The following is a 27,678-nucleotide window of genomic DNA, read 5'->3' as shown; positions in this document are numbered from 1 at the left end:
AGGGAGGAGGTCAGAAGGAGTTAGATGAAGGAATAAGAGGGAGAAGGCTGTGGGTCCTGGGAGTCACAGGGAGGAGGCTATGCGGTCTAAGAAGAGTGCACCCCCACACACCCCTTTTTCCCTTGTGAGTTTTCCCTTGCAAGGGGGTTCCATGCCGGGAAGCTGCCCAGGGAACCAGTGTGGGGGTGTAGGGAGAGGGGGAAGGCTTGGCTCTGGGGCTCCAGCCAGGAAGATTTGATTCATCCTAGAACTAGGTCAGCTTTTTTTTTTTCTCTCACCGAAAACTTAGGGGGAAAGAAACAATCAGAAAACAGACTGATGTACCAGGAACATGTGTGGGGCAGTGGGGGAGGTGCTGCTGGTCTCAGGCCACTGGCCTCTTCCTGGACTGTGAGGAGAGGAGCCCCCAAAGCCTGAGCAAGCATTGTGGAGTTTAGGGCCTTTTTTTTTTTAAAGTCTCTATTTTTCAGACAGAATCTCATTAAGTTTCTCAGGCTGGCCTTGAACTCACTGTAGAGCAGGTGGAAGAGCCTTCTGCCTCAGCCTTCTGAGTAGCTACCAGGACTGGGGACTGTACAGTCAGGCCCAATTCCCCGCGCTGGTTCTGCTCACACCCCCTCACCCCGGTGTCTCTCTGCAGCAGAACCTGTGGATGTATTGGAAACCTTGGGTGTGCATAGGGACAAGGCTGGGGTGACCAAAGGGCCTGGCTTCTGCCCCCAGAGGATTCCACAGGGTGACCGAGCATTCAGGGTGGGCAAGTCCAGCCTTCTCAGCGTCCCCACATGGCAGCTCTTTCCAGGTGAGTCAGAACTGGAAGGCTGGGGTGGGAAGGGTAAAGTCACCCTGGTTGTCTAACCCGCTACCTTTACCTCTGCCCACACAGATGGACATTTTCCTGAGAACTTTTCTGTGCTGCTCACTCTGCGGGCCCAGCCAGCCAATCAATCTGTCCTTCTGTCTATATATGACGAGAATGGTGTCCGGCAGATGGGGCTGGCACTGGGGCCAGCTCTGGGTCTCCTTGGTGACTCTTTCAGGTCTCTTCCCAAGCAGATCAACCTTATGGATGGCAGGTGAGTATGGGGGAAGGGAAGGGGGTGCCCTGTGGAAATCCCTTCACTGAGACTTGCTCCTTTCTTGCAGGTGGCACCGGGTGGCGGTCAGCATCAGCGGTGACAAGGTGACCCTGGTGGTTGACTGTGAACCTCAGCCCCCCATGTTTGGTCAGGGGCCTCGGGTTATAAGTACAGCTGGACTCACGGTGATGGGAACCCAGGAGCTCGGGGAGGAGTCTTTTGAGGTATGCAGTTCAGTGGCAGGGGAAGCTGAGGCAGAGGGTGGGGAGCTTTGACCCCAACCTAAACTATAAGAGAACAGAGAAGGGAAGTGCCCAGTTCCCACCCAGCCCACAGAACTGAAGGAAGGGAGCATCACACAAGAGAGTGTCAGTAAATCAACAAGATGTCAGGTCCCTGCTGGAGTAAATGCTTGTGACAGATGGCTGAGAGCACCACAGGATGCAGTGCTGGTGGTCAGGTTAATGTGTGACCGTGTGGGGTCCTCCTCTCTCTAGTGAGCCACCTGGTATCTAGTACCTGGCGTAGGAGGTGGCCTGAGAGGAAAGGGACTGAGCTCCAGGGGGCAGATCCTGAGTGTAGTACTCACAGATTTTCATTGCTGTGACAAAATGCAAGGCAGAAGCGTGAAGGTTGACTTGGGCTTGCAGATTGAGGGCATGGCCCATCATGGCAAAGAGTGGGAGGTGTCAAGTCAGTGTGCATCTGAAGTCAGGAAACAGAGACAGATGCTGGCACTCAGCTATCTCACTTTCTCGTTTTAACTAGTCCAGGACGCCAGCCTGTGGAATAGTGCCATCCCCATTTAAGATGGGTCTTTGCACCTCAATTAACTTAATGTAGATAATCCCTCCTGGGCATGCTCAGAGGTAACTCTAGATGACTTGACTACCTAGGGGCCCACAGGATGGCTCAGTCAGCAAAGGTGCTTGCTGCTAAGTCTGTTGCCCTGAGTTTGAACCTGAAATGTACGTGGCGGAAGGAGGGAGTTAAAGACTGTAGGTTGTCCTCTCGGCTCCACACAGGAGTGACCCAGCATACCTGTGCATGTGCATACATACACTTTAAGGAAATAAGTGTGTTTGTTAAAAGTTGACAATCTTAACCATCACACTGGGTGTGTTTTGTCTTGTGGCGTCACCAGTCTGGTGAGATCTTCGCTTCTCTGTATCTTTGCTTCTTTGCTGCTACCTGCAGATGCTGCAGGCCCTCCTTCCGGGCCCTAGGGTGGTCTGGGTGGGAGGTATCGATGCTTCATGACTGGAGATGGGCAGAGACATGTTGGGAAACTAGGCCAGAATCATCCTGTGGCTCCTTTTCCTTCGTCTAGGGAGACATCCAGGAGCTGCTGTTAATTCCAGACCCTCAGGCTGCTCTCCAGGCCTGTGAGCTCTACCTGCCTGACTGTGAGACCCCCGATTCCACAACCACAGGGGTGAGTAGGGGGTTCCAGGTGGCAGGTGAGGCTTCCCTGGCTGTAGGTGTCAAGAGTGGATGATGACTCAGAAACGAGGAGCTGGACAACTTTAGACTGTAAACACAGGGCAGATCACAGAAGACGTGACACAACAAGCCAGATGTGGTGAGGCATCTCAGTCTTCTCTGTGCTCAGGACGCTGATGCCGAGCACTATGACTCTGAGGCCAGCCTAGGCTACATAGGTCTCCAAAACAACAACAATTCTCCTCCTCCCCTCCCCTTCCCCCCTCCGCCTCCCCGGGCATGGAGAGATGGCTCATTCAGTCAAGAGCATTTCCTCTGTGTGGAAAAACACTGAGCATGGTGGGACATTTGTAATCCTAGTGCTGAGAAGGTAGAGGCAGGAGGATCCTGGGGTTCACTGGCCAGCCAACATGTTGAGATAGACGGTGTCTGAGGAATGACATCCCAGGTTAACCTCTTGCTTCCACATTTATGTGCACACACTTATGTAAACACATACTCACACACACATTCACACACACATTCACATACATATCACATTTACACTCACACTCACATACACTCACACTCATACACACACTCACACACACTCACACACACTACACTCACACACACATTCACACACACTTACACGCACCACATTCACACTCACACAAACCACACTCACACACACTCACACACACTCATACACACACACTCATACTCACACATACTACACTCACACACTCACTCACACACATTCCACACTCACACTCTCACACACTCATACACACACCACACTCACACTCACACTCTGACACACACTCACACTCATACCACACTCACACTCTCTCTCTCTCTCTCACACACACACACACACACTCACACTCACACACAGCCAAGTGAACCACAGGCTGAGTGATAACAATAACCAGGTCCTCACCCTCAGTGACTCAAGTGATGGCATTTCCAATGGGGAGAGATCGTGGCCCTCACTAGAACCCTTTCCTCAGGTCACTAAAGAAGAACCAGAAACACCTGCCCCTCGTCGACGAAAGGGCAAAGGAAAGAAAAAAGATCGGGGTCGCAAGGGCAAGGGAAGAAAGAAAAACAAGACCTCAAGACTGAGTCCAACCCCAGGTGCCCCTGAGAACCAGGTAAGAACCTGGAACCTCCTGCTTCGCTCTTGGCTGCCTGGTGCCCATTCACCTCTAGCCCCCATCTTTGTGTTGGTCCTCAGGGCCTGACTCCTGAGGTCTGATTCTCTCAGCCAAAGGGGATGTCAGGTCCTGTGTAAGAGGCTCTTTCATGTCCGTTCCACACTCTGTACTCACGGGGAGCTGGAGGAGCCACCTCTGAACACGAGGACGCCATGATTAGAAGGGTCATAGTGGAGTTTTAATGAGGGGACTGTCAGCCAGGGTAACTGGTTACAGGTGCACTGGTTATTGTGTCTGTATGTGGGGTTCACTGTGGGGGCCACTGGTGGGACATTTTCCTTTGACTGTGGCGCTGTTTGGAAATTCATCTGGAGGTTCTAGCAGGGAAGCACGAATAATCCCGACCCCTGCCAGGGAAGGTAATCCTCTTAGAGCTTGCACCTCTGGGAGTGATGCATGAAGGGAGGAAGGGGACAGCTGCCTAGCAAGCTAGACCAGCCAAGTCAGTCCTGGAGACCAGTGGGATGACAGATGTCACATCCTGATCACTCTCATCACTTCTTTTTTAAAATTTTATTTATGTACGTTTGAGTATTCTTTGTGTATATATGGTGCATGCCAGAAGAGGACATCAGATCTTGTTGTAGATGGTGGTGAGCCACCGTGTGGTTGCTGGGAATTGAACTCAGGACTTCTGAAAGAGCATCCAGTGCTCTTAACCACTGAGCCATCTCTCCAGCCCCACCCTCACTTCTTGAGGGAACTAATTAGGATTGCTGGTTGAGGAGGTTGTTCATTAAGGTGAATGAACAAGGAGTTCCTAGTTGGAGGTCTCTAGGGCATGGATGACCCCTAACGGTGGACACAAATGGAGGGCCCACAGTTAGCCTTCACATTCACTATTCTTGCCTTCCCGGAGATCAGGAAACCACGTGCGTACAGGTAGTTGGGAGAGTGGCTGGAATCTCAGATGAGGAGCCAGTGCCCGCCCCGACCTCCTTCTACAAGGGAATGGCACAGGCTGGGCCTTGAGGGTCTTTCATAGTTACAGTTGCCTTTGATGAAGTTGACAACACTGTCCCCTTATGTGGTCACAACAGCCTGTGATTCCAGTTCAAAGGAATCTGACACTTTCCCCCTTCAGGGGACCTGCGTTCACGTGACACGTGTGTGAGTGTGCACGCATGCACACATACATACGGATTAAAAAAAGAACAAAACCAAAAATCAAAATCAAATCAGCAAAAAACCCCCTATCCTTAAAGCATTTCGTCCAGAATTAAAAGCAGAGAAAGCCCAGGATTCCTGCTTGCTTGCTCTCAGCTAGCATGTGCCTTTCTTATACTGCTCAGAACCTCCCGCCTAGGGAGGGCCAACTGCAGTGGGCCGGATCTTTCCATCTGACAACCTCCCAGAGACATCCCACTAGTCCACCTGATCCAAACACTCAAAGACGCCCTTCCCGGGTGACCGTAAGCTGTGTTGGGTTGACGTTAAAATAAGCCAGTGCACTATTTGAAGGTTAGAGGTCAAGGGTTACTTATTAGGGAGATTGTTAGAAGACACAATGGGATCACTGTTAGTGGAATAATTGGCTGAGGATCCTGGAGAGGGTTCAGTATTTGGGGGAATCACTAAATAGTGATTTTTGTTGGATGATTCCACTACTTGGGGGCATATGTGGGGTCCTTGGATAGAGGCTTTCTGTTTGGAGCCATTGTGGGAATCATAAAGGCAGGGCTCACCTAGTAGTCATTGGTGCTTGGAATAATTTGGGTTAATTTTGTAGGTTATTGGCTGGTAAATTACTAGGAAAGGGTCCCACTCAATAGTTGGGTCATTGCTTAAAGTCCTTGGTTGGAGGAGTCATTGGTTCTGATTAGATATCAGTTCTAGATCTTTCTGTCCCATAGTATGACTACCAAGGTTCTGACCTAAACCCCTGTGGCTTTCTTCCTCTGCCTGACCCAGTTCTTTTGCAGCTGTCTAGGCTGGAGGAACTGCAACCCGGCTGGCTGACCGCTGAGCTATCAGGGGAGAAGACATGTGGGGCTGGGCTTCCGGGAGTCTGGCCCCGAGTGCTGGATTTGACTTTAACCACTGGGCCCTGGAGCCAATCCAGTTTTGCTCCCAGGCCTGGGAGGCTTGGCCCTGCTGTGTTCCTCCTGTATCTGAGGAGGTTTCCCCTCTGGCCACCTTGGACCAGTTGTACGGGTCACTTGCCTTTCCCCCACCAGCCTCTGAACTTGGTGGGAAGCTACCTCTGTCTACCCACCCCTGAGCTGGGGATTCCCCTAAGGGAGAGCCCTGGCTCCTCCTTTGTTTCCTCTGTCTTGATTGGCCTCATCCCAGATCTGACACTCCTTCCATTTCTGCTGCAGACCTCCCTCCACACCCCTGAGACAGAGAAGCCATCGCCCCATCTGCCTCCAACTCCCACACCTTTGGCCATCACCACCACTGTCACGATGGGAGGAAATGCCACAGTTTTGCAGGTTGGCAGGAAGTGGATGGTGCTGGGCCAGGGGCGGGGCGGTGAAGGTGATGGCCAAGAGCAAACCTTGACATTACCACTGTCCTCTGCAGGGGTTGGACTCCAGTACTGAAACTGAGCAGATGACTCCAGAGATGGACGCTACTGAAGAGAGTGAAGGAGGTGGCCCGACCATGGGCCCCGAGTTCCGGGCAGCAGAACAGTCTTTACAGACTGAGTTCCAGATCTTTCCTGTGAGTCTGGAGGGGCTGGATCAGTAGATGGGCTGTAGATATGCGTACATTCTCTTTCTTGACTGTATTTGTTTTGTGCCAACTTCCGTTGTGTGACCCTGGCACAGTTGCAGCTGCAAAATGTTTACCAAGCACTTACAGTGTGACAGGGACTGGTGATGCAAGGGGCCTTTAGTCTAAGCAGGGGAGAAGTCACTTGACTTCCAGTGGAACCCTACTTCTGGCTCTCTGTGTGCCCTGCCTGCTGAATGGGCAGTAGGGGGAGCCAGAGAGTCAGTGGGGAAGCTTGGAGAGTTAGCAAGCAACAGGAGGGAGAATACTCCAGTTGGGGGACCTGGTTCCTTTTGTTCTTGTTGCTGGAGATGGATCTGATGGTTGTCTCCTCCTGGCGGTGTCTTGAATTTATGACATCTGTTTGACCTTCAAGTGAGATTTCAAACTAGGGACAGCTAGAAGATTCTAGAATCCAGGGGAGCCCATCCAGGCTGGGAAGAAAGACTTGGGGCTGACTCTTAAGCAGAGAGACGGTGTCCTTAGTCATAAAGCCTTGGGTGGACGAAGCTATCGGGACAGGCAGCCCTGGTTCTCCTTGGTGCTGGCAGAGTCAGAGTCAGACTTGAGATGGGCACTGACTTCCTGCTCTGTTACTTTTCTTGTGCTAGGAGGAAATACCTGGTGGAGACGACTTGCGGGAGGAGGGGTTGCTTTGCTCGAATTGCAAGGGGTTGCAGCAGTTGCCCCACAGGATTGAGCATCATCATGGAGACAGGAGCATGTGGTGGGAGGTTTCAGTTCTTGGGGAAGGGGAAGCAGTGAGTAGGGAAAGCCTGTCTCTGCTGGTCCAGCACTCTCCTCTCCTTTAATTCTATCTGGTGAAGCACGACCGCCCCTCTGGGTGCCTCCTTCAGTAAATTCTCTCTGGAAACATCCAGACACACCCACAGTTCCAGCTCACCAATTACTTAGGTGATTTCATTTTGTTGTGCTTCTGGATTCGTTCGTTCATTCATTCATTCATCCATCCATCCATTCATTCATTCATATATGCATGCATTCATTCATTGAGACAGTCTCTTATTGTGTAGCCCTGGTTGGTTATCTGGAATTTGCTATGTAGACCCAGCTGGCCTCGAACTCCCAAAGATCTGCCTGCCTCTGCCTCTGAGAGCTGGGATTAAAGCGTGAGCTACCGCACTTGGTTTCTTCTAGGCAGCTTCAAATCCAGTCAGGTTAGCGATGAGGATAAGTCATCATGTGTCGAGGGTTGCAACTCATTTGCCATATGGGTATCACACACTAAACGACTTCATGAGTTACCTGTGGAGGGCCGCAGGTTCGAATAAGGTCCCAGCATCAATGGGTAAGAGGCAGAGTCATGATAAGGACTTTGGAGTTCATGCCCTTCACCTTGGATGACTTTCAGGAGTCAGTCCTCTCCTTCCACCATAGAGTGCAGAGATTGGATTCAGAATTTGTATGATCTGTGTTCACAGAGAGCAGTCTTTCTGCCCTCCTGTCTGTGTCTCTGCCCTCATGTCTCCTCTCTCCTCACACTGTTCCCAGGGTGCTGGAGAAAAGGGAGCGAAAGGAGAACCTGCGACTATAGAGCAGGTGAGAGGAGGGGAGGCTGTGAGGAGGTCGAGGGACCTCCAGAGAACAGGGGTCACACCTTTTCCCACCTCCAGGGACAGCAGTTTGAGGGACCTGCAGGAGCTCCAGGACCCCGGGTGAGTATTGGTTCTAGTCCCACATTGCAACCTCTTTCCCCCACGTCTGGCCTTCTGGAGCCCATGCACAGAACAGCTATCACACTAGACACTCGCATAGCTATCTCCATTCCTTTCCTCGTACGTAGCCCAGGCTGGTCTCCACCTCACTATGTAGCCTAGACTGATGCTTCTGCCTCAGCCTCCTGAACATTGGGATTACAGGTGTGCACCATGGGGCCTGACTCTCCTCTAGTTGGAGAGAAGATTTGGGTTATAGTGTTGCCTGAAGGTCATCGGATGTTCAATACCCAAAAGATGTGTCAAAAAAGATGTAGGGTGCAAAGTTTAGAGGTCAAAAGACCATGGTGGGAGCCGAGCTGGCTAAGAGGCAGAGTCAGGAGGTGTGCCTGAAGTCAAGGTCATAGGCGAGCCAGAAGCCAGCAGGGCTCAAGTTCCGCATCTCCTGTGACCTCTGATTTCGGTCTCCACAGGGAATATCTGGTCCTTCAGGCCCTCCTGGGCCTCCGGGCTTCCCTGGGGACCGTGGCCTACCGGTAAGAGACTCCCCACTGGAGTGTACCCCTGTGCTGGGGTGGGATTTCTGGTTGGGAGTATGGAGATTTGAATGTGGCTGTGTGGGGCTGGGATTAGGAAACACCACCCCAGAAGCAATATCACCCCCGTCTGTGAACTCTGTGAACTCTGACCTCTCACCCCATTTTTCTTCTCGTGCCTGTTTTGGGGCATCTTTAAAATTTTCATGACGTCTTATCTATTCTGTGTGTGTGTGCACACATTTTGGGGTAGTGCCATGTACCCTGGCGCCTGAGCAGAGGTCAAAGGACACCTTTCAGGACTCAGTCCTCTCCTTCTAACATGTGGATCTCAGGCGATCAAGCTGAGGCCATCAGGCTCCTTCCCAGTCTCTCTCCCTCTCTGTCCCCTCTCCTCTTCCACCTCTTGTCCTCACCTCTGTTTCTTCCCTCCTCCATCCACCCCTCTGTCTCGCTCCTTCTCTCAGGGCCCTGCTGGCCTCCCAGGAATCCCAGGCATTGATGGCGTCCGGGGCCTGCCAGGCACAGTGATCATGATGCCGGTAAGGAGGCGGAGTCCCACCCCTGGGCAGTGGAGTCCTGACCCCTGGGCTTGCCTCCTTGTGGATCTCTACTCATCCATAGTTGTTCCTTAGTTCCATTTTGCAAGCGGCTCGATGAAAGGACCCCCAGTCTCCTTTCAACAGGCACAGGCCCAGGCAGTACTGCAACAGGCTCAGGTGAGTGGGATAAGGGACAAGGGACAGCAGAAATAAAGGTTCATGCAGGACTGGCTGGGAGACTGAGGACATCTCAGGCTTGCTGTGAGTTTCTGTTGCTATTGTAAAATCTGGAGCCTGGGTGGTTTATAAGGAGAACAGAGGATTTGGGCTAAAGATTCTAGAGGCTGGGGAATACCAGAGCAGCGAGCTGCCACCTAGCTGGGTGTGTCATAACTGGTGGCCGGCCGTGCAAGGCAGGATAGTAATGCACGAGGACGAGCCACTACTCTTTTAAAGGTACTGATTGTCAGTATGGGGACCCGCCCTTCTGATTTCACCGAGTTCCAATCATCTTCCAAAAGGCTCCCCTCAAAGCATTGTCAACACGGGAATCGGGGAAGACATTTGCAACCTGTGAAGGGGGCACACTCCTAATTCTAGTAGTGCTTCTGTGGTCTTTTTTTTTTTTTTTTTTTTTTTGTTCTTTTTTTCGGAGCTGGGGACCGAACCCAGGGCCTTGCGCTTCCTAGGCAAGCGTTTTACCACTGAACTAAATCCCCAACCCTGCTTCTGTGGTCTTATGGGGGACTCTTGCTCTGTCTGTCTTTCCAGCTGTCCATGAAAGGGCCCCCTGGTCCAGTAGGGCTCACTGGGCGCCCAGGCCCTGTGGTGAGTAAGGGATCTGCCTTGGGGAGAGAATGCATCCATGCCAAATGCCTCATTGCTTAAGCTGTGCCCCTCCCCATCTCTCCTCCTCCAAGGGCCTCCCTGGATATCCAGGTCTGAAAGGTGAATTGGGAGAAGCAGGGCCTCAGGTGAGTTTGGGGAAGGGGTGGATATGGGGGGGAATGGATTAGACGGGAAACGTTTCCTCCAAAGGTTCCAGGATAAAATGCCAGCTGGGGAAAATAACACATGAAGCAGAAATATTCCTTTGAAATTTCTGCCTCTCCTGGGGAATTGAAGAGAGTGGTTAGAAGCACTGACTGCTCTTCCAGGGAACCTGGCTTAATTCCCGGTGCCCATATAGTGGTCCATGATTGTCGGTAATTCCATCTCCATAGGTACCCTCACAATACAATACCTGCAGCAAAACACCAACGCACATAAATAAAAGTAAATAAAATAGGTCCTGGGCTTGGGGCTGGGCTCAGCTGGTAAAGCACTTGACTCTTGTGCCTGAGAGCCTGAGTCCCAGCTCCAGCATCACATGACCAGGTGTGGGGTACACGCCTGTCATCCTAGCCCTTGGCGAGGTAGAGGCTGACCAGGAGGGCAAGGCCTAGCCTAAAACTCAAAGATCCACCTGCCTCTGCCTTCCAAACACTGGGACTGAAGGTGTGCGCCTCCACTGAGGCGGCGGCCATCTTTAGTCTCAGCACTCAGGAGGCAGACGCAAGGGGATCTCTGAATTCAAGGCCAGCCTGGTCTGTATAATGAGCTCTAGGCCAGCCAGAGTCACATGGTAAGACCTTGTCAAAACAAACCAACCAAACCAACCAACCAAAACAAAAGATGGACAAAGAAAAAAGCGTAAACCTTTTCGTTTAATTCTTCTCTTTCCCACTCTAGGGCCCCCGAGGATTGCAGGGCCCTCCTGGGCCTCCTGGACGGGAAGGCAAGACAGTGAGTAACTTCTAGGTTCTTAAGTTGTGCTTTGTTCGCCACCAGCACCAAACAAAAACCCTGGCTTCGTTCTCTCAGGTCTTCTTGTGTTATCAGAGGGACCTGAGCATTGAAGGCTGCGGTGGTGGTCTGCTGGGTGTACAATGAAGGGGTGTGGCAGGCGGCAGGACTTGAGAACAGGGACAGTGCTTGGCCTGGGGTCTGAAGTGTAGTCAGGAGCCGGTGAAGAACCACCTAACAGCACAACATATGAAAAAGACCCCCTGGAGCCGTGCGTGCCAGTATGTGCCTGTGATCCTGGGAGACGAGGCAGGAGAATTAGAAATTCAGGTCGTTCTTTAAAGTCTGCATAGGGTAAAGTACTTGCTGTCAGTTCTGTTGACTGGAGTCCAGTCCTGAGAGTCACCTCACGGGAGAAGAGAATTGACTTCCACAAGTTGTCTTCTGACCTCCACGTGTGTGCCGTGGCCTATACATGCACACGCACATGCACGCACTCATGCACACATGCACACTAAGTACACTAGCCAGATTTGATGACTTTAATGCTAGCACTCAGGAGTCAGAGGCAGGCAGATCTCTGGGCAGGCCTGTAGTCCTAGCATGAATAGTGAGTACCAGGCCAAGCAGGGCTACACAGTGAGACTCGACAACGACAACGACAAATCAAAACATTAACTTTAACCCTTGACTTTAGCCTCACTTTCTTCATAGGGCCGAGCTGGAGCAGATGGGGCTCGGGGTCTTCCGGGAGACACAGGACCTAAGGTGGGTGGTGGGGCCAGGGCTGTTTGAAGTGGGGAGGGTGCAGGGGCGTGAGCCGTCAAGGTCAAGGATTCGAGGCAGCTGCCCTCTCTTCCTACAGGGTGACCGGGGCTTTGATGGCCTGCCTGGACTGCCTGGTGAGAAGGGCCAGAGGGTGAGTGCCCCTCCCACACCCACGCCCTTGTTTCAGTGTACAAAGCTTCACTAACTTCAGAGCTTCATACCCTTTCCCAGCCTTCATGTCCCCGCACAGAGCTTCTTTTCTGAAGTGAGGGGCTCCTGCATATGCTAATCTGTTCAGATGTCCCCCTCCTTCTCTGTGCCAGGGTGACTTTGGACCTGTAGGACAACCTGGTCCCCCAGGAGAAGATGGTATAAAGGTAAGCTGGGAGGAGGTGTGGGAAAGAGACTGGCCTAGAGGTGGGGGTGGGGGGGCGGAGCATTTGCCTACCATGTATATGAAGCCCTGGCTTCAGTCCCTGACATCAAAACAAACAAACAAACAAACAAACAAACAAACAAAGTCAGACATAGGCTGAATGGTGTCTGGGGACTGGGGTCTGCTCTGGAGGAGCAGGAAGCCCCAGGGTCCTCTAAAAGGCTGTGTTGGAGCTGAAAGCTAGCTTCAGGGTTAGGATGTGGGAGGTTAAGTTGAGGCCTGGAGACAGTGTGGAGACACCAAGCTGACTCTTAAAGGGGCTTCTAGATGAGGGGAGGTTGTATCCCCGGGCTGTACTTGCCCACTGCAAATAATGCTGTCACTTTCCACAGGGCCTGCAGGGACCTCCAGGCCCCACTGGCCAGGCTGGAGAGCCGGTAGGTATTGGAAGACACCAGACTCCTTTACTTGTTGAGGGGAGGGAAGGATCCCCTTGGGCCATGAAACTTGCAGGAGTATATATATCTCTGATGCTGGAATTATGTGGCCTCCTCTTTGCAGGGTCCCCGAGGTCTGATTGGCCCCAGAGGCCCCCCTGGTCCTTTAGGACGCCCGGTGAGAATCGTGTTGGCTCCCTGTCTGTGTTTTATTCTTACCTGTCTTCCCCTTGTAAGCTACTCCCCGCCCCTATTTAGTGTGTGTGTGTGTGTGTGTGTGTGTGTGTGTGTGTGTGTGTGTGTGTTTGCACGGCCCACATGTGGAGATCAGATCCTTTCTTTCACCATGTGGGTCCCTGGAATCAAACTCAGGACATCAGTCTTAGCAGCAAGTGCCATTATCCACTGAGTAACCCCCTGGCCTCCTTTCTCTCCCACCCCCTCTTGTCCTTACTGTGATTGCCTGCACAACAGTGCAAGTGTGCAACTGAAAGTCAGAGGACAGCTGCAGAGTAGGTCTTCTCCCACCTTGTTTGAGGGTTTTTTTGTTTGTTTTTTTAAGGCAAGGTATCTCTGTGTAGCCCTGGCAGTCCTGGAACTCACTTTGTAGACCAGGCTAGCCTCGAACTTAGAGACCCTTCTGCCTCTGCTGCCTCCTGGGTGGTGGGATTAAAAGCCCGTGGGCTTGTGTCAGGGTTTTTCTGTTGTTTTTCCACTTTGGTGGCCTTCAAGTTTTCTAGGGAAATCAGTCTCAGCCTTTCTTGTCCCTGTAGGGATTACAAATGCTGATGCCACTAGTTAGGCTTTTGCATGGGTTCTGGGGATTCGAACTCGGAGCTTCATGCTTCCCCACTGAGCATCTGCCAAGCTGGAACATACTCTCTGCTGCTGGCGTTCTCTTTCCTACATGTTCCTCAGCAGCTCGTACCCAGGTCATGATCTGTCCTGGTCTCACATCCTCTGTCCTCACAGGGTGTGACAGGGAGTGATGGCGCACCGGGTGCCAAAGGCAACGTGGTAAGTGTCCTACCACCTGCTCTCGCCTTCTGACCCTCCAAACCCACGGCCATTCTAGCCTTGTCTACCTGGAACTCTCCTTACCCTCCACATTCCGACCCCTTCTGGCTTCACTGAACCCACCCTTTCCCCACAGGGTCCTCCCGGAGAACCAGGCCCCCCAGGACAGCAAGGAAACCACGGCTCCCAGGTTCAAGCCCTCTGTCTTGACAATGGGGTGTGGTGGGGTTGAGCCACTGTCCTCCCTTGTCCAGTTTTATTGTCCCTCTCTCTTCTCATGACTCCTTCGCCTTCTTTTTCTCTCCCAGGGAATCCCAGGCCCCCAGGGGCCCATTGGCACACCCGGGGAGAAGGTAAGGGACTTCCTCTTGTCATCAGAAGCTTCACTCAAGGGTCCCTTTGAGGGACTTCCTGCTGATGAATAGTTACATTCCAGAAGCCAATCCCGAGTGACAGAGTGGCATTGTTGCGGGAGGCTGGCAGACAGAGGAGATGTTGTTAGTACAGAAAGAAGCCCTCACAGAAGGGAATCCCAGGATGCTAATGAAGGACAGGCCTTTCTCAGGAACCAGAGCACTCAGCTGTGTCTCTGCTTCCTTGGCAGATACAATTGTGTGTGTGTGTGTGTGTGTGTGTGTGTGTGTGTGTGTGTGTGTTCACATGTAGTGTGTGCATACCTACCTGTGCGTGTACACCTATGTGTATGTGTCCTAGTTTGCTTTTCTGTTGTTGAGATAAAACACTGACCAAAGCCAGCTCGAGGAGGAAAGGACCTATGAGTCCATGTAACTGAGGAAACGCAGGAACCTAGAGGCAGGAACTGAAGCAGAGGCTATGGAGAAATGCTGCTAACTGGCTTTGCTCAGCCTGTTTCTTATACAACCCAAGACTACCTGCCCAGGGTGACACCACCCTCAGCGGGCTGGACCCTGCCATAGCAATCATTAATCAAAAAAAAAAAAAAAAAAGCTTCACATTCTGCAAACATCTGATAGGCCCAAAGGTAGCTAAGAGGCTGGGAAACCAGAACTAGAGAGCTTTCACATCTGCCCAAGCCCGTCCTTCTGCAGATGGAGCTGTGGGTAGGATGCACTTTCAAAGAAAGGTGTCTTACCAGGTCTGGACACACCTCTGCAGAACCAGCAATGGCCCCAGACTGGACCTTACTTTAGAACTTTGTCTCAACAAATAAGTAAATAAATAAATGAAATGAAACAAAGAAACAAGTCAAAAGGGTGTGGGTGAGAAGCTCCCAACCCCAGCATATTTCGTACTGTTCCTGTTCTTTTTGTGATATTCAGCATAGAACCTGGGGCCTTGTGCGTGATAGGCAAGCACTCTACCCTGGAGCAGCACCCCAGCTTGTCACTCAAGGATTCTAGAAAGGAGATCTACCACTGAGCCACGTCATGACCCTTCTCATATTGTTTTGTTTGTTTGTTTGTTTTCAAGACAGGGTTTCTCTCTGTAGCCCTAGTGTCCTAGAACTCACTCTGTAGACCAGGTTGGCCTTGAACTCAGAGATGTGCCTGCCTCTGCCTCTGAGTGGTGGGATTAAAGGCGCATGCCACCACCACCCAGGCTCTCATATTGCTTTTGTATCTCTCCCTGATGCGGGAGATTTTTGAAGATCAGAGAGGGCAAACTGGTGTCCCAGAGTCACATAGAAAACCCCCGGCAGAGCTGGTATTGTATGCTTGCCCTGTGTTGCCTGGGTAAACTCCCCAGTCCAGGCACTGAGACTCTCAGGCTACTCTTATTGTTCCTCTTTTTCCAGGGTCCTCCTGGAAACCCCGGAATTCCAGGTGTCCCAGGATCTGAGGGCCCCCCGGTGAGAACCAGGAGCTGGGATGAGGGGAAGGGGAAGGGGAAGGTTTGGGTATTTGCATGGCAAATTTTGGTCTTTGATGAGTTGATGTGTTTCTCCATCAGGGCCACCCAGGCCATGAGGGTCCCACCGGAGAAAAGGGGGCTCAGGTGAGTGACCAGGAGGGTGGCTGGGAAGAGGAGTAGCAAGTAGCTACTGAGGAGACAGGATACTGGGGACAGGGAAGAGGTGGAACAAGAGAGCACTCACCTTGGGCTGGAGAGATGGCTCAGCGGTTAAAAGCACCGACTGCTCTTCCTGAGGTCCTGAGTTCAAATCCCAGCAACCACATGGTGGTTCACAGCCATCTGTAATGAGATCTGATGCCCTCTCCTGGTGTCTGAAGACAGCTACAGTGTACTCATATACAATAAATAAAATCTTAAAAAAAAATTTTTAAGAGAGCACTCACCTTATTTTCCTTTCAGGGCCCACCAGGGTCAGCAGGCCCTCAGGGCTATCCTGGACCTCGTGGTGTGAAGGTAGGGAACGCCTGAGGGCTTGAGGGTGGGATAGTTGATTGGTGTTGGTATCAGAAGACCAGCTTAGTTCCAGGCATTGTGCGCCTGTCTGTGGTCCCAGTATTTGGGAGGCAGAGGTGAGAAAATTGCTGCAAGTTTGAGGCTAGCCTGAGCTATGTAGTGAATTCTGCCAGGGAGGGGTCCATTGCACTGTTATATTTTGAGATATATGTTATATTTTGAGATATATACACTGTCTCAAAAACAAAACAGAAAGGGGCTGGGGATTTAGCTCAGTGGTAGAGCGCTTACCTAGCAAGCGCAAGGCCCTGGGTTCGGTCCCCAGCTCCGAAAAAAAAAGAACCAAAAACAAAACAAAACAAAACAAAACAAAACAAAACAGAAAATCAACAAATGAAAAAACAGTATCCTATCTAGTATAATAGAACAGTATCTAGTTCTATTTCATTGTTAGTTTCTTTTTTCATCTTTTTCTTTGCTTAATTTATAAATTGGATTTTATCATAGTTTGGTGTATGCATAGAGGAGGCAACATAGATAAGAACTGAATCTAATCCCTTCCCTAGGGGTTGGGGGTGTGGGTCGTGGAGGGTGGGGAGTGCCGCGTCTTATTTTGCAGATAGTGGAGGGCTGTGGCTGCAGCCTGTGTTGTATCTGAATCCAGTTACTTTGTAGCCAAGGGAGGGGGAGGCAGCAGCGGAAAGCTTTCTTTACTGTGGTCCAGTGAATTACCGCGGGGCTGCAGAAGGCCCTGCTGTTTCCAAGCACATAGTTGCATCAGCTCCAACTGCTTGTTCATTCTTCAGTTGAGCTCAGTTCCCGTCTGAGCCAAGTGCAGTTTGTCAGTGTGGTACAGGCAGGAAGTCAGTCCAGGGCATGCACTCTGCACGGGATGGGCATGCTGTCACCAGGCACAGAGTCTCCTTGTGGCCAGCACAATGGGGAAGCTCTCCCCTGCCTTTGGAATGAGGTTGGCCTCTGGAATGTTCGTTCTGCTGCCAGAAGGAACTGTAGACACTGTATCCTCAGGAAGTAGAGATGAATGGTGTAGAGATTTGGCGCTCCTGCTTCTCCCCATGCTTCTGAACTTTGTGAGGGCGGGGGACGGGGTGGCTAACCAGGCACGCGATGGGGAGGGGAAGCTGAGCAAGTACACTGAGGGGTTCTGAGGAGACAGGACTGCTTCCTCTAAGGCTGGCCGCCACACTTGGAAATGTTCTCACAATTTTAGGTCAAGGGAGGAAGTCTGAAACCTTCCTTAAGAGGGAAGGGGACTGAGAGCTCTCTAAAATTTTTCTTAGGGTACCTCTGGTAACCGGGGCCTCCAAGGAGAGAAAGGAGAAAGGGTGAGAAGGAAGGGGTTCATTGGAGGGGAGGGAGAGGGCATTCCCACCAAGAGGCCCTGGCTGTGTCCCTTCCCTAAGGCCCTATGCTTTCTGCCTGCTTCTGTCCCTTCTTCTATTCCTCCCTTTCTCACTTCTCCACCTTCTCTGTCTCCATTTCTGTATCTCCTCCCCAGGGAGAGGATGGTTTTCCAGGCTTCAAGGGTGATGAGGGACCAAAAGGCGACCGGGTAAGACCAGCTTCATATGAGGACTGTGTGGGGTAAACACAGGGGTATGGGCTATGAGTAAACAGTAGGAAGGCCAAGGGACTGATTTCTGTCCTTTTCTTTTCTATCTCAGGGAAACCCGGGACTCCCAGGTCCCAGAGGAGAGGATGGCCCAGAAGGACAAAAGGGGCCTGAGGGACTGCCTGGTGATGAGGGCCCCCCAGGAGCAGCAGGGGAGAAGGTGATTTGACAGGGTTCACTTGCTTTGTTTACTGCCTATTTCTGTGTCAGGCTGCTGTCTCACCATCCAATCTGTAGATGGAACCAGAAGTCTCACTTGCTAGAAAACAGTTATACTGTGGAGAGAGCCACACCCCAGCCCCTCACTGGGGGGATTCTGGACAGAGATGTAAGGCTGGGCTAACCCCTGTCATATTTAATTCATTTGCTGAGCACTGTAGAGCAATTACTTGCACGTACCTTCATTTTAATCCCCACAGCGACTCTATGTAATAGACATTTAAAAAGATTTATTTTATGTCATGGTGGTGCCTTCCTTTAATTCCAGAGCTAGGTGGGTTGGGGGTGGGACAAAGGTACGTGAATCTTTTTGAGCCTGAGGCCAGCCATGTCTACTTAGTGAGTTCTAGGACAGGCAGAGCTACACAATGAGATTTTAAAAAGGGGGCGGGGAACTGATTTTTATTTTATTTATTTATTTTTTTTTTTGGTTCTTTTTTTCGGAGCTGGGGACCGAACCCAGGGCCTTGCGCTTCCTAGGTAAGCGCTCTACCACTGAGCTAAATCCCCAGCCCCCTGATTTTTATTTTTAATTCTGTGTCTCTCGGTGCAAGTACAGATGCCTCCAGAGGTCAATCCCTGGAGCCAAAGCCACAGGTGGTTGTGAGCTACCTGATAGGGCTCTGGGAAGCAAACATTTTATCCCCACCGTACAGATGAGGACACTGGTTGGTTCTGGTGAATGAGCTCCGCACAGGCACCGAGTAGGAACTCAGTTTCCTTGGTTCTCACTCTGCTCCCCATCTGGTCTCCAGCTTCAACCTGTGACCTTTGTTCCACATCTTTTTTTTTTCTGTAGGGCAAGCTTGGGGTGCCAGGTCTCCCAGGTTATCCAGGACGCCCAGGACCTAAGGTAAGAGGCCATGGAATTGGAGGTGGGCAGGAGAAAGGTAGAGAGACTGATGCCTGTTGGTCCAAGCTGTGACCTGGGGGGCAGGGGTTGTCGACTGGAAAGTTCATGTCATTGAGAGAGGATTATGCAGGACATGGGCATCGTAGCCTCATTCTCAGAAGTGCTTATGGCCGCCATGACCTTGAGTGAGTTCTTGAACCCATTCTCCCAGGTGCTAAAAGTGGAGGTTCCTGTGACGTCTGCCTTTATTCTCTTGATGATGACTTTTGGTGTGGTTGTTTGGTTCATCAACCAGAGGGCTGTGCTAGACTGTTTTCTATTGCTATAACGAAAACATTTGAAGCTGGATATTTTATGAAGAAAAGAGGTTTTGTTAGCATAGCTTTGAAGGCCAATAACTTAAACTCAGAGGACACCACTGATTTAGCCCTAGTTCAGGTCCCTCCCTGACTGAGTTACTGTATTAGGGAATGTGTCCTACAGAAGCAGGTATGACTTAGATCCCACAACAGCACTGGAAGCCAGGGATGGGATGGCCACACCCCTTCCTTAATAATAACCCACCAGAGACTGGCAAGATTGCTGTCAGTACAGTGCTTGCTATGCAGGCATGAAGCCCTGAATTTGAGTCCCAGCACGCATGTGAAAAGCCCTGTGTGGTATACATTCGGAGCCTTGGCATTGGGGACCGGAGGGTTCCCGGGGTCAATGGCCAGAAAGTCTCGCCCTTGACCAAGCTCTGGCTTCAGTGGAGACTTTATCTCAAAGAGTTAAGGACGAGGGGCCAAGGAGATAGATCAGGGGAGAGAGTGCTTGCTGAGTTTGAACCTGAGTTCAAATTTCTGTACCCACTTCCCATGCTGGAGAAATGGCTCAGCAGCTGAGAACCCTTGCTGCCCTTCAGAGCTCTGGACACCATACCCACACTGCCAGCCCACAACCGGCTCTAACTTAGGCTCCAAGGATCTCTCAAGGTATTGTCCTTGGCCAGCACGCCGTGTGCACACACCCCCAAACAAAACTCCTTTAAATATGAAGGAGAAAAAAGTCAGTCAAGGTCTTGAGTTCCTGTAACCCCAGGGCTGTGGAGGCTGAAACAGGAGAAACCCTGGGCCTTGCCAGACAGCAGGCTAACTCCATGTTTGGAGAGAGACCCTGTCTCAAAGGAATGACAATGGAGGAGGGTGTACGGCATTCTGTTCTGGCTTCTGCTCGGACACGTGTTCATACCCTACACACACCCAAGAACATGTGTGTACAACGTTAAAGTGAAGTACAAAGGACACACCCAGACTGACTTCTGGCTTTCACATGCATGTGCGCACACAGGGACACATATACACTCAACAGAAATCCTCTTGCATGAGTAAGAACTCGGCAGATGAAGGTCCCTTCCTCTAAGCCCGATGACATGAGTTAGATCCCTGCCACCCAAGTGGTGGAAAGAGAGAGGTGACTCCTGCAAGCTGTCCTCTAACCTCCACATGCATGCTGTGGCACATAGGCACACAGAACATAAGTAAATACAATAAAGGTGTCTTGGTTTTACAGAGACAGAATCTCACTGTGTAGGTCAGACTGGCTGAGAACACAGATCTACCTGCCTGCACCTCCCGAGTGCTGGTCATCAAAATGCTTAAAAAAAAACAAACAAACAAACAAAAAAAACCCCCAAAACTCAGGGGCAAAGGGGATGGCAGGAAAAAACAAAAAAACCCAAAACTCTTCTAAATGTTTTTTGAGATTTTATTTTATGTGGATGGGTGTTTTGCCGGCATGTAAGATGCATGTAATGCCTGAAGAGGCTAGAAGAGGATTTCAGATTCTGTAGAACTGGAGTTGTGGGTGCTGGGAGAAGCAACCCCAGTGTTTGGAGGAACAGCCGGTGCGCTCTTATCCTCTGAGCCATCTCTCCAGTCTGCTTTAGAAACCTTCCCGTGGGATCTAACCGAGTCCCATGAGAACTATGTTAATCCCTTCCTCTTAGTCCTAATGACCTAAAGACCTCTCACTACACTATGCTCCTTAAAGGTACCTCATCCATAATCCCACACTAGGCTGCCAGCACAGACAGGGGGTAGGGGTTGGGGGGAGGGGAGACGCACAAAGATGTTGGAATCCTAACAGAGGAAACTCACAAAGCTGAGATCTTTCCAATCTTGAATTCATTATAACCCAACACAGTGTACTTATGCAGAAATGTGGCTATGCGGAAACACATGTGCCAGTGTTGTAAGGGATAGGAGTGCGTGCGAGAGCGTGCTCTCTGTCTGAGCCGCACCCCGGACTGCATCATGGGTGACTGAGCATGTCTGTTTATGTAAAGTCACTTGGGATCTTAAGGATGCATAGGAGAAAATTTGAGTGCAGAATTCTTTTTTTTTTTTTAAATTATGATTATAGGTTGGAGAAATGCTCAGAGGTTAAAAGCTCTTTCAGAGAACCTGGGTTCAGTTCCCAACATCCACATAAAGGCTAAAACTCAGTTCTCTTCTTCCGCCTTGTGGATACTGCAGATCAAACTTTGGCAGCAAGCGCCCTTACCACTGAGCCATCCCACCAGAAACAATTCTTCCTGAGTTTCGGTCTTTGCTCTTTGGAGCTGACATGGTTGTCTCGCCTAACACTCACTGTAGATCAGCTTTTGCAGGCCAATTTGTATTTGGCTCATGGTCTTGAGTGGACCTTTGACTTCCAGCTTCTGGGGGCAGACAGGAGCCACTCTCGTCAGGGTGGGTAGAGGAGAGGGTGGGAGGAGAAGAGGCAGCTGAGAAAGGGAGAGGAAGAAGAAGAAAAAGAGAACAAAAGAGGATGCAGAGAGAAGGGAGCTGTAGAGAGAGGACAGAGACCTCCACACCCAATCCCATTCAAGGACTCCCATAACCTAACAACCTCCCTTGAGTTCCCAGCTCCTTTTGACGGCCTTTGAGTTGCTGGTTTTGTGTGCATGCACTGATGTTCAGATGTGCGTCGTCCCCCATGTTTGCAGGTATACCTGAGCATGGAAACTGGAGGCTGACGTCCAGTATCCTCCATCTTTTCTACCTCATATATGGAGGGAGGCTCCTTCACTTGAACCCAGAGCTCACCATTCTAGTTATCTTCTTAGTCAGTTGGGGACTCCCCGCCTCTGCTTCCAGAGTGCTGGGAATACAGGTGGGCTGTCACACCCGCCCACCAGCCCGCCCCTCTGGTTTTTTGTTGAGACAGGGTTTTATGTAGCCCAGGCTAGCCTCACACTTGGTATGTAGATGAGGCTGAACTTGAACTCCTGATCCTTGTGTTTCACCTTGAAAACTGGAACCACAGGCAGATATCACGCCTGTGTGATGTGGTACTGCGGGTAGAGCCGGGGAATTCCTGCTTGCTAGGCAAGTGCTTTACCAGCTGAGATTGGACAATAATAGAATAGGCTACCTGACATTCCCCTGTGGCCTCTCTCTCTCTCTCTCTCTCTCTCTCTCTCTCTCTCTCTCTCTCTCTCTGTGTGTGTGTGTGTGTGTGTCTGTGTCTCTCTGTGTGTGTCTCTGTGTGTGTCTCTGTGTGTGTCTGTACGTGTGTGTATCTGTGTGTGTGTGTGTATACACATATTACATACACATGCACATAAGGATGATGAATGGTGGGTGACCTGAGAGAAGAGCTTTTAAGGTGAAGGAAGGGACCTGTGCAAAGGCTCCCTGGCAGGAACATGCTTCCGTACCTGGAGGCAGGTAGTATGGCTGCTGTGGGGTGAGAACCAGAATGAGGTGAGGAGGATGGTGCAGAGGTTGGGGCTGGAGGGGATGACAGAAAGCCATCAGGTTCAGTAGCCTAAAGAAGCCTCAAAGGATGGAGCTAGGAACCAATTCTGCCCAATGCTCACTGTTCCTGAGTCTCATGTCTGAATCTCTTTGTTCAGGGATCTATTGGATTTCCTGGGCCCCTTGGACCACTGGGGGAGAAAGGCAAGCGGGTGAGTTGTGTGTCAGAGGTTATGGGGAGGGGGTGGCACGGCCCAAGGCGGGCAGCCTGTGCTCACACATACCAGAGGTGGGTATTGGGATGTTTTGTCCGTGCTTGTTTGGTAAGTCTTTCTCAAGGCAATCAAGACAATCCCCTAGACACGCCTACAGAGTAACCTGATCTATACAGTCCCTCACTGAGACTCTCATTTTGGATGCTTCTAGACTGCTTCAAGCTGACAATGAGCTATCACAGGGCGGGAGAGCTGGCTCAGCAGTTAAGAGCCCTGTCTGCTCTCCCAGAGGGCTGGAGTTTGGTTCCCAGTACGCCATCAGGTGGCTCACAACCATCTGCAGGTCTGGATCCAGGGGATCCAGCGCCCACTTCTGGCACCGGGAACACCTGCACGTTTGTGTATCAACTCAGCACAGACATGTACACAAATAGAAATAAGCCTTAGGAAAAGAAAACCCATCTGGCACAGCTCCACCCCTTGTCCACTGGACACATAAACACATCGACTTAAAACTGTAACCTACTTCCTATTCCCCTCATTTCTGAATATAAAGTATAATCTAACATAAAAAAAAAAAAACCTGTAGTCTTTCAAAATTCCAGTGCTTTAAAAGCAATATTTAAAATGCCATAGAATGTAACTTCCATTCCACAAGGGAAGAATGGTGACACGGTGAGGAAATACTGGACCAAAGCAAGACTGAAACCTGGCAGGACAATGCCAAATTCTATTGCTCTGTGCCTGGTGTCTGGGGCTTCAGTTTCAGTTTAGAAGGCTCTGCCCTCTAGTATTGCTGCCCACAACATAGATCTCTCCTTTGGGCTGGATCACTCTCTGCATGCATCTCTTTTCTGCAGACATTCTTGTATGTAAACATTCCCACTTGTGAATGCACATGCGCATGTGTGTCTCCTGAAGCGTGAGGCAATTCTAACCCTCTCTGCTTCTGACTTGCTTTCCAGGGCAAAGCAGGGCAGCCAGGGGAGGAAGGAGAACGTGGCACACCGGTGAGGAGATGATGGCTGCCCCACACAGGGCACTGGGCCGAGGGGCGATGGGGTAGTGAAGTTGAGTGGGCAGAGAAGGACAGGTCCTATCTCTGTCCCTAATGAAGTTAGAGGGGATTTTGGAGGAAGGAACCTGTGTGTGGTGTCCTCTCCCAGGCCCACCCACCCACTCACTTCTGTTCTTTGCTTTTTTCTTTTTAAAAAAAATTTCTATGCAGGGCACCAGAGGAGACAGAGGACAGCCAGGGGCCACAGGCCAGCCTGGCCCTAAGGTATGGGAGTGAGTAGAGGATGGGGGATGACCAAAGGGCCCCTTGTCTATCTCAGGCTAACCTGGCTACCTGCTTAGTCCTCCCAGGTGAATGTGTTCTGGTATTGAAGCTCATTTCATCTGTTCTAGGGAGATGTGGGCCAGAACGGGTCTCCTGGGGCCCCCGGAGAAAAGGTAAGAGAGTGTGTGTGTGTTTGCATGTGAGTGCATGTATGAGTGTGTATGAGTGTATGTGTACATGTGCACTGAAGGAGAACCAGCCATGAACTGGCAGCACATCCTATATAAAAGCAATAGAAAGAACTCAGCCTCCAAGACTAGAGGTCTGCCAAGTTCAATCCCAGTTGCCTGCTGCCACTTGCCTGCTGTGTGACCTCGAGCAGCTGGCTTAACTTCTCTTGGCTTCAGTTTCCTCTCTTATGAAATAGGCTAGCCATGGCCCCTGCCTCAGTGGGCTACAGTGGAGATTAAGATATACACCATGAGGGGTTGGGGATTTAGCTCAGTGGTAGAGCGCTTGCCTAGCAAGAGCAAGGCCCTGGGTTCAGTCCCCAGCTCCGAAAAAAAGAAAAAAAAAAAGATATACACTATGAGTGAGTGCTCAGTATCTACTCGTGTGGAGTAGGTACTCAGTGTGTGTTTGCTTTAAAGAAAACAACAACAACAAAACCCTCTGTGTTTTGGAGTTGAGAGAACAATTTGAAGGCGTTGATTCAGTCCATCCACCATGTGGGATCTGGGAATGAAACTCAGGTCACGGGTTTTAGCCACTGAGCCATCCTGCCAGCACTATACTAGCTTTTAAGGTCATTCTTGTAGGACTTTTGTGCAAGATACTCAGGAGGGTTGAGGTAATAGTTTCTGGTTCCATTTCAGGGTCTACCCGGTCTGCAAGGTCCCCCAGGATTCCCTGGGCCAAAAGGCCCCCCAGTGAGTGACGTCACCCTGACTCTGAGTTGGTGGGGGAAGGGTACAGGGTTGGGTGGCTCCAGTTCTAAGTCTTCATTCCTTTTTACTTTGTTTCCCAGGGTCCTCAGGGGAAAGATGGGATACCCGGACACCCTGGACAAAGAGGAGAATTGGTAAGTGACCTCTGACCTCTGACTCCTGACTATGTTGGGCCCTTGTATATAGCGTGGGATGCATGTGCGTGTACATGTGGAAGCCAGAAAAGGATGCTGGGTATCTTCCTCTGTCTCTCTCCATCTTACATTTTAGGACTGAGCTTTTGGCTAGGCTGGCTGGCCCACAATTCCCACAATCCACCTGTTTCCGCTCTGGGGTTACAATGATAAGAACTGTGCCTGGCTTTCGCGTGGGTGCTGGGGATTCAAACTCAGGATCTTTTGCTTGAATAGCAAGTGCTCTCACTCACTTGGCCAGCTCTCTGGCCCCCACCTTATTTTTTGAGACAGGGCCTCTCACTGTCTCGAATGGGCCTCATGGATTAGGTTAAACAGGCTGGCCAGTGAGCCCAGAGAGTCATGGTTCTGCCTCCTCGGCACTGGGATGGGGACTGTGCCACAGCACGTGTGGCTTTCTGCACGGATGCGGGGAAGCTGAACTCGGTTCATGCTTGCATGGAGCACACTGCGTTGTCTCCCCAGTCCCTTGGGCTCTCTTTTTCTTCTTCTCAGGTGGGACCTCTTTCTGTTTCTCTCCTTAGGGCTTCCAAGGTCAGACAGGCCCCCCTGGACCAGCTGGTGTCCTTGGTCCTCAGGTCAGAGTGGATCCCTTCAGCCTTCCCCGTTTTTTTATTACCCAAGGAACACATGGAGCTGGAAGTCTGACTTAATTCCCACCATCAGGCTGCTCAAGATGTTTCTTGTTTGTTTCCAGGGAAAGGTAGGGGATGTGGGTCCTCTAGGCGAGAGAGGCCCCCCAGGGCCTCCTGGACCGCCTGGTGAACCAGGTCTGCCAGGCATAGAAGGCAGAGAAGGGGCCAAGGTAAGAGCTTGGATAGATCGCCTCAAAGTCATCACTCAACCCATGAGCCTCACATTGTGTGGGGAACAACCGGGGAAGTAGTCAGGAGGACACACCCCATTCCTGAGGCTAACTTCCCCTCCTTGGCTCTCTGTAGGGTGAGCTAGGACCCCTGGGGTCCCTCGGAAAGGAGGGGCCACCTGGGCCCATGGGCTTCCCTGGCCCACAAGGAGCCCCCGGAGACCCAGTGAGTATCTTTGGAGAGTCCACTGGAGTGTGGGGCTGTTGGGGGCTCTTCAAGATCGGGCATGGTGACAGCAGACAGGAGAAGGGCCTGGGTAGAGAGTAGTTAGTGGTGGCCAGTGGGAGAGGTCAGAAGGTGGAGAGGCTTGCTGCTGAGCCTGGTAACTGAGTTCAATCCCCAGGACCTACATGATAGGAGAGAACTAACTCTTGCTAGTTGTCCTCTCACCTTGACATGTATGCTGTGGGAGGTGTGAGCACACACACACACACACACACACAAACACACACACACCAAGACATGGTAGTGGCAGAGACCTGGAGTGGCCAGATCTACAGAACTCAGGGATCATCTTCAGATAGGGCTAGGGATGGTGAGAGTCCCCAAAAGTGAAGGCAAATCCTTGGGGGTCCTTGGGAGATTTTCTGATTGGTCATTTCTTCCCCCAGGGACCCATTGGTTTGAAGGGTGACAAGGGTCCCCCGGGCCCTCTTGGGGCAAATGTAAGTATCAACACACTGGTTGGGGGGAAGAGAGAGGGCTGGAGAGGGCTGTGTCTTCAGAGCTTGCTATCCTCAGGGTAGAGCTTGTGCTTTGGGGAAGGTGAGCCTGGAGCAGACTCAGTTCTGACCCCCATGAATCAGCCAGAAAGCTTCCTCCTTTAGAATAGTTGTCATAGGACTGCCTGGGGAGCTGGCTCAGTGAGTAAAATGCTGGCTGTGCAAGCATGAGGACCTGAGTTCAGATCCCTAGTGAATGCAGTGGGCATAGTGGCTCACCTTTAATTCCAGCCTGGGAAGCCAGAGACAAGGGGTCTCCAGAGGAAGCTGGTTAGTGGGACTAGCCATATCAGCAAGCTCTGGATTTGACTAAGAGACCCTGACTCAACAGACACAGTGGAAGATTGAGGATGATTCCTGACATCAACCTCAGGACTCCATATGCACACATGTGCACATTTACCCACACATGTGTCCACATATACCAAACCACACATGCACACACAAATGCAAAAAGAAAAATACTATACAGGCTGCATGTGGGTGTGCAAGACTGTCCCCTGATGTGTGGGCAGCTGAAGAGGTAGGACTGTGAAAGGATGCCCTCTGACTGTGAATAAATATGATACTGGTGCCAAAAGCCCTGTCACCTTTATCATTCCTGGTCCTTTGCCCCTTTTCCAGGGCTCCCCAGGTGAGCGTGGTCCTGTGGGCCCCTCTGGAGGCATTGGGCTTCCTGGCCAGAGTGGTGGGCAAGGCCCTATTGGTCCTGCTGGTGAGAAGGGGTCCCCGGTAAGTGTCTGTTGGTTGACTTTTTCTGGGGAGATGTGAATAAGCGTCAATTCATTCCAGATAGGACATCAGCTGCTTACCAAAGAACTTCTATTTCTGTGGTTTGGAGAGATGATGGCTCAGTGGGTAAAAGCACATACTGCTCTTGCTGAGTACCTGAGATTAGTTCCCAGCATCCACATGAGTAGTTTCACATCTGCCTGTAATTCCAGCTCCAGGTGATCTCTCACCCTCATCTGGCTTCCATGGGCAATTGCACTCACATGCACATAGCCACTCATTCACGTACACATACATAATTAAAAATAAAATAAAATTTAAAAAATCAATTCTTAAAATTATCTTTC

General features: G+C 51.0%; 1 protein-coding gene across 6 annotated transcripts in view; it reads left to right on the top strand.

Annotated features, from left to right (window-relative positions):
* Col5a3 (collagen type V alpha 3 chain) overlaps positions 1-27,678 on the top strand; it is a 45,235-nt gene that overhangs the window by 4,389 nt on the left and 13,168 nt on the right. The window contains exons 2-42 of one of the 6 annotated variants that reach the window (XM_039082051.2): positions 644-802; positions 887-1,076; positions 1,147-1,303; positions 2,410-2,514; positions 3,515-3,658; positions 6,043-6,156; positions 6,248-6,388; positions 7,952-7,999; positions 8,074-8,115; positions 8,589-8,651; positions 9,119-9,193; positions 9,287-9,370; positions 9,965-10,021; positions 10,114-10,167; positions 10,925-10,978; positions 11,693-11,746; positions 11,844-11,897; positions 12,070-12,123; positions 12,515-12,559; positions 12,684-12,737; positions 13,532-13,576; positions 13,713-13,766; positions 13,885-13,929; positions 15,354-15,407; positions 15,509-15,553; positions 15,872-15,925; positions 17,227-17,271; positions 17,445-17,498; positions 17,611-17,718; positions 18,577-18,630; positions 22,532-22,585; positions 23,554-23,598; positions 23,817-23,870; positions 23,999-24,043; positions 24,746-24,799; positions 24,898-24,951; positions 25,536-25,589; positions 25,709-25,816; positions 25,953-26,042; positions 26,489-26,542; positions 27,224-27,331. In XM_039082051.2, the coding sequence (XP_038937979.1) occupies positions 644-802; positions 887-1,076; positions 1,147-1,303; positions 2,410-2,514; positions 3,515-3,658; positions 6,043-6,156; positions 6,248-6,388; positions 7,952-7,999; positions 8,074-8,115; positions 8,589-8,651; positions 9,119-9,193; positions 9,287-9,370; positions 9,965-10,021; positions 10,114-10,167; positions 10,925-10,978; positions 11,693-11,746; positions 11,844-11,897; positions 12,070-12,123; positions 12,515-12,559; positions 12,684-12,737; positions 13,532-13,576; positions 13,713-13,766; positions 13,885-13,929; positions 15,354-15,407; positions 15,509-15,553; positions 15,872-15,925; positions 17,227-17,271; positions 17,445-17,498; positions 17,611-17,718; positions 18,577-18,630; positions 22,532-22,585; positions 23,554-23,598; positions 23,817-23,870; positions 23,999-24,043; positions 24,746-24,799; positions 24,898-24,951; positions 25,536-25,589; positions 25,709-25,816; positions 25,953-26,042; positions 26,489-26,542; positions 27,224-27,331 (3,026 nt within the window). Of the gene's footprint in view, positions 1-640; positions 803-886; positions 1,077-1,146; positions 1,304-2,409; positions 2,515-3,514; positions 3,659-5,580; positions 5,911-6,042; positions 6,157-6,247; positions 6,389-7,951; positions 8,000-8,073; positions 8,116-8,588; positions 8,652-9,118; positions 9,194-9,286; positions 9,371-9,964; positions 10,022-10,113; positions 10,168-10,924; positions 10,979-11,692; positions 11,747-11,843; positions 11,898-12,069; positions 12,124-12,514; positions 12,560-12,683; positions 12,738-13,531; positions 13,577-13,712; positions 13,767-13,884; positions 13,930-15,353; positions 15,408-15,508; positions 15,554-15,871; positions 15,926-16,672; positions 17,017-17,226; positions 17,272-17,444; positions 17,499-17,610; positions 17,719-18,576; positions 18,631-22,531; positions 22,586-23,553; positions 23,599-23,816; positions 23,871-23,998; positions 24,044-24,745; positions 24,800-24,897; positions 24,952-25,535; positions 25,590-25,708; positions 25,817-25,952; positions 26,043-26,488; positions 26,543-27,223; positions 27,332-27,678 lie in introns of those variants that run through there. The other 5 variants (NM_021760.1, XM_039082052.2, XM_063266064.1 and 2 more) reach the window with 5 other exon arrangements.

Source organism: Rattus norvegicus, chromosome 8, assembly GCF_036323735.1.
Source record: "Rattus norvegicus strain BN/NHsdMcwi chromosome 8, GRCr8, whole genome shotgun sequence".
NCBI lineage: Eukaryota > Metazoa > Chordata > Mammalia > Rodentia > Muridae > Rattus > Rattus norvegicus.
This window is presented reverse-complemented; position numbering and strand designations above follow the sequence as displayed.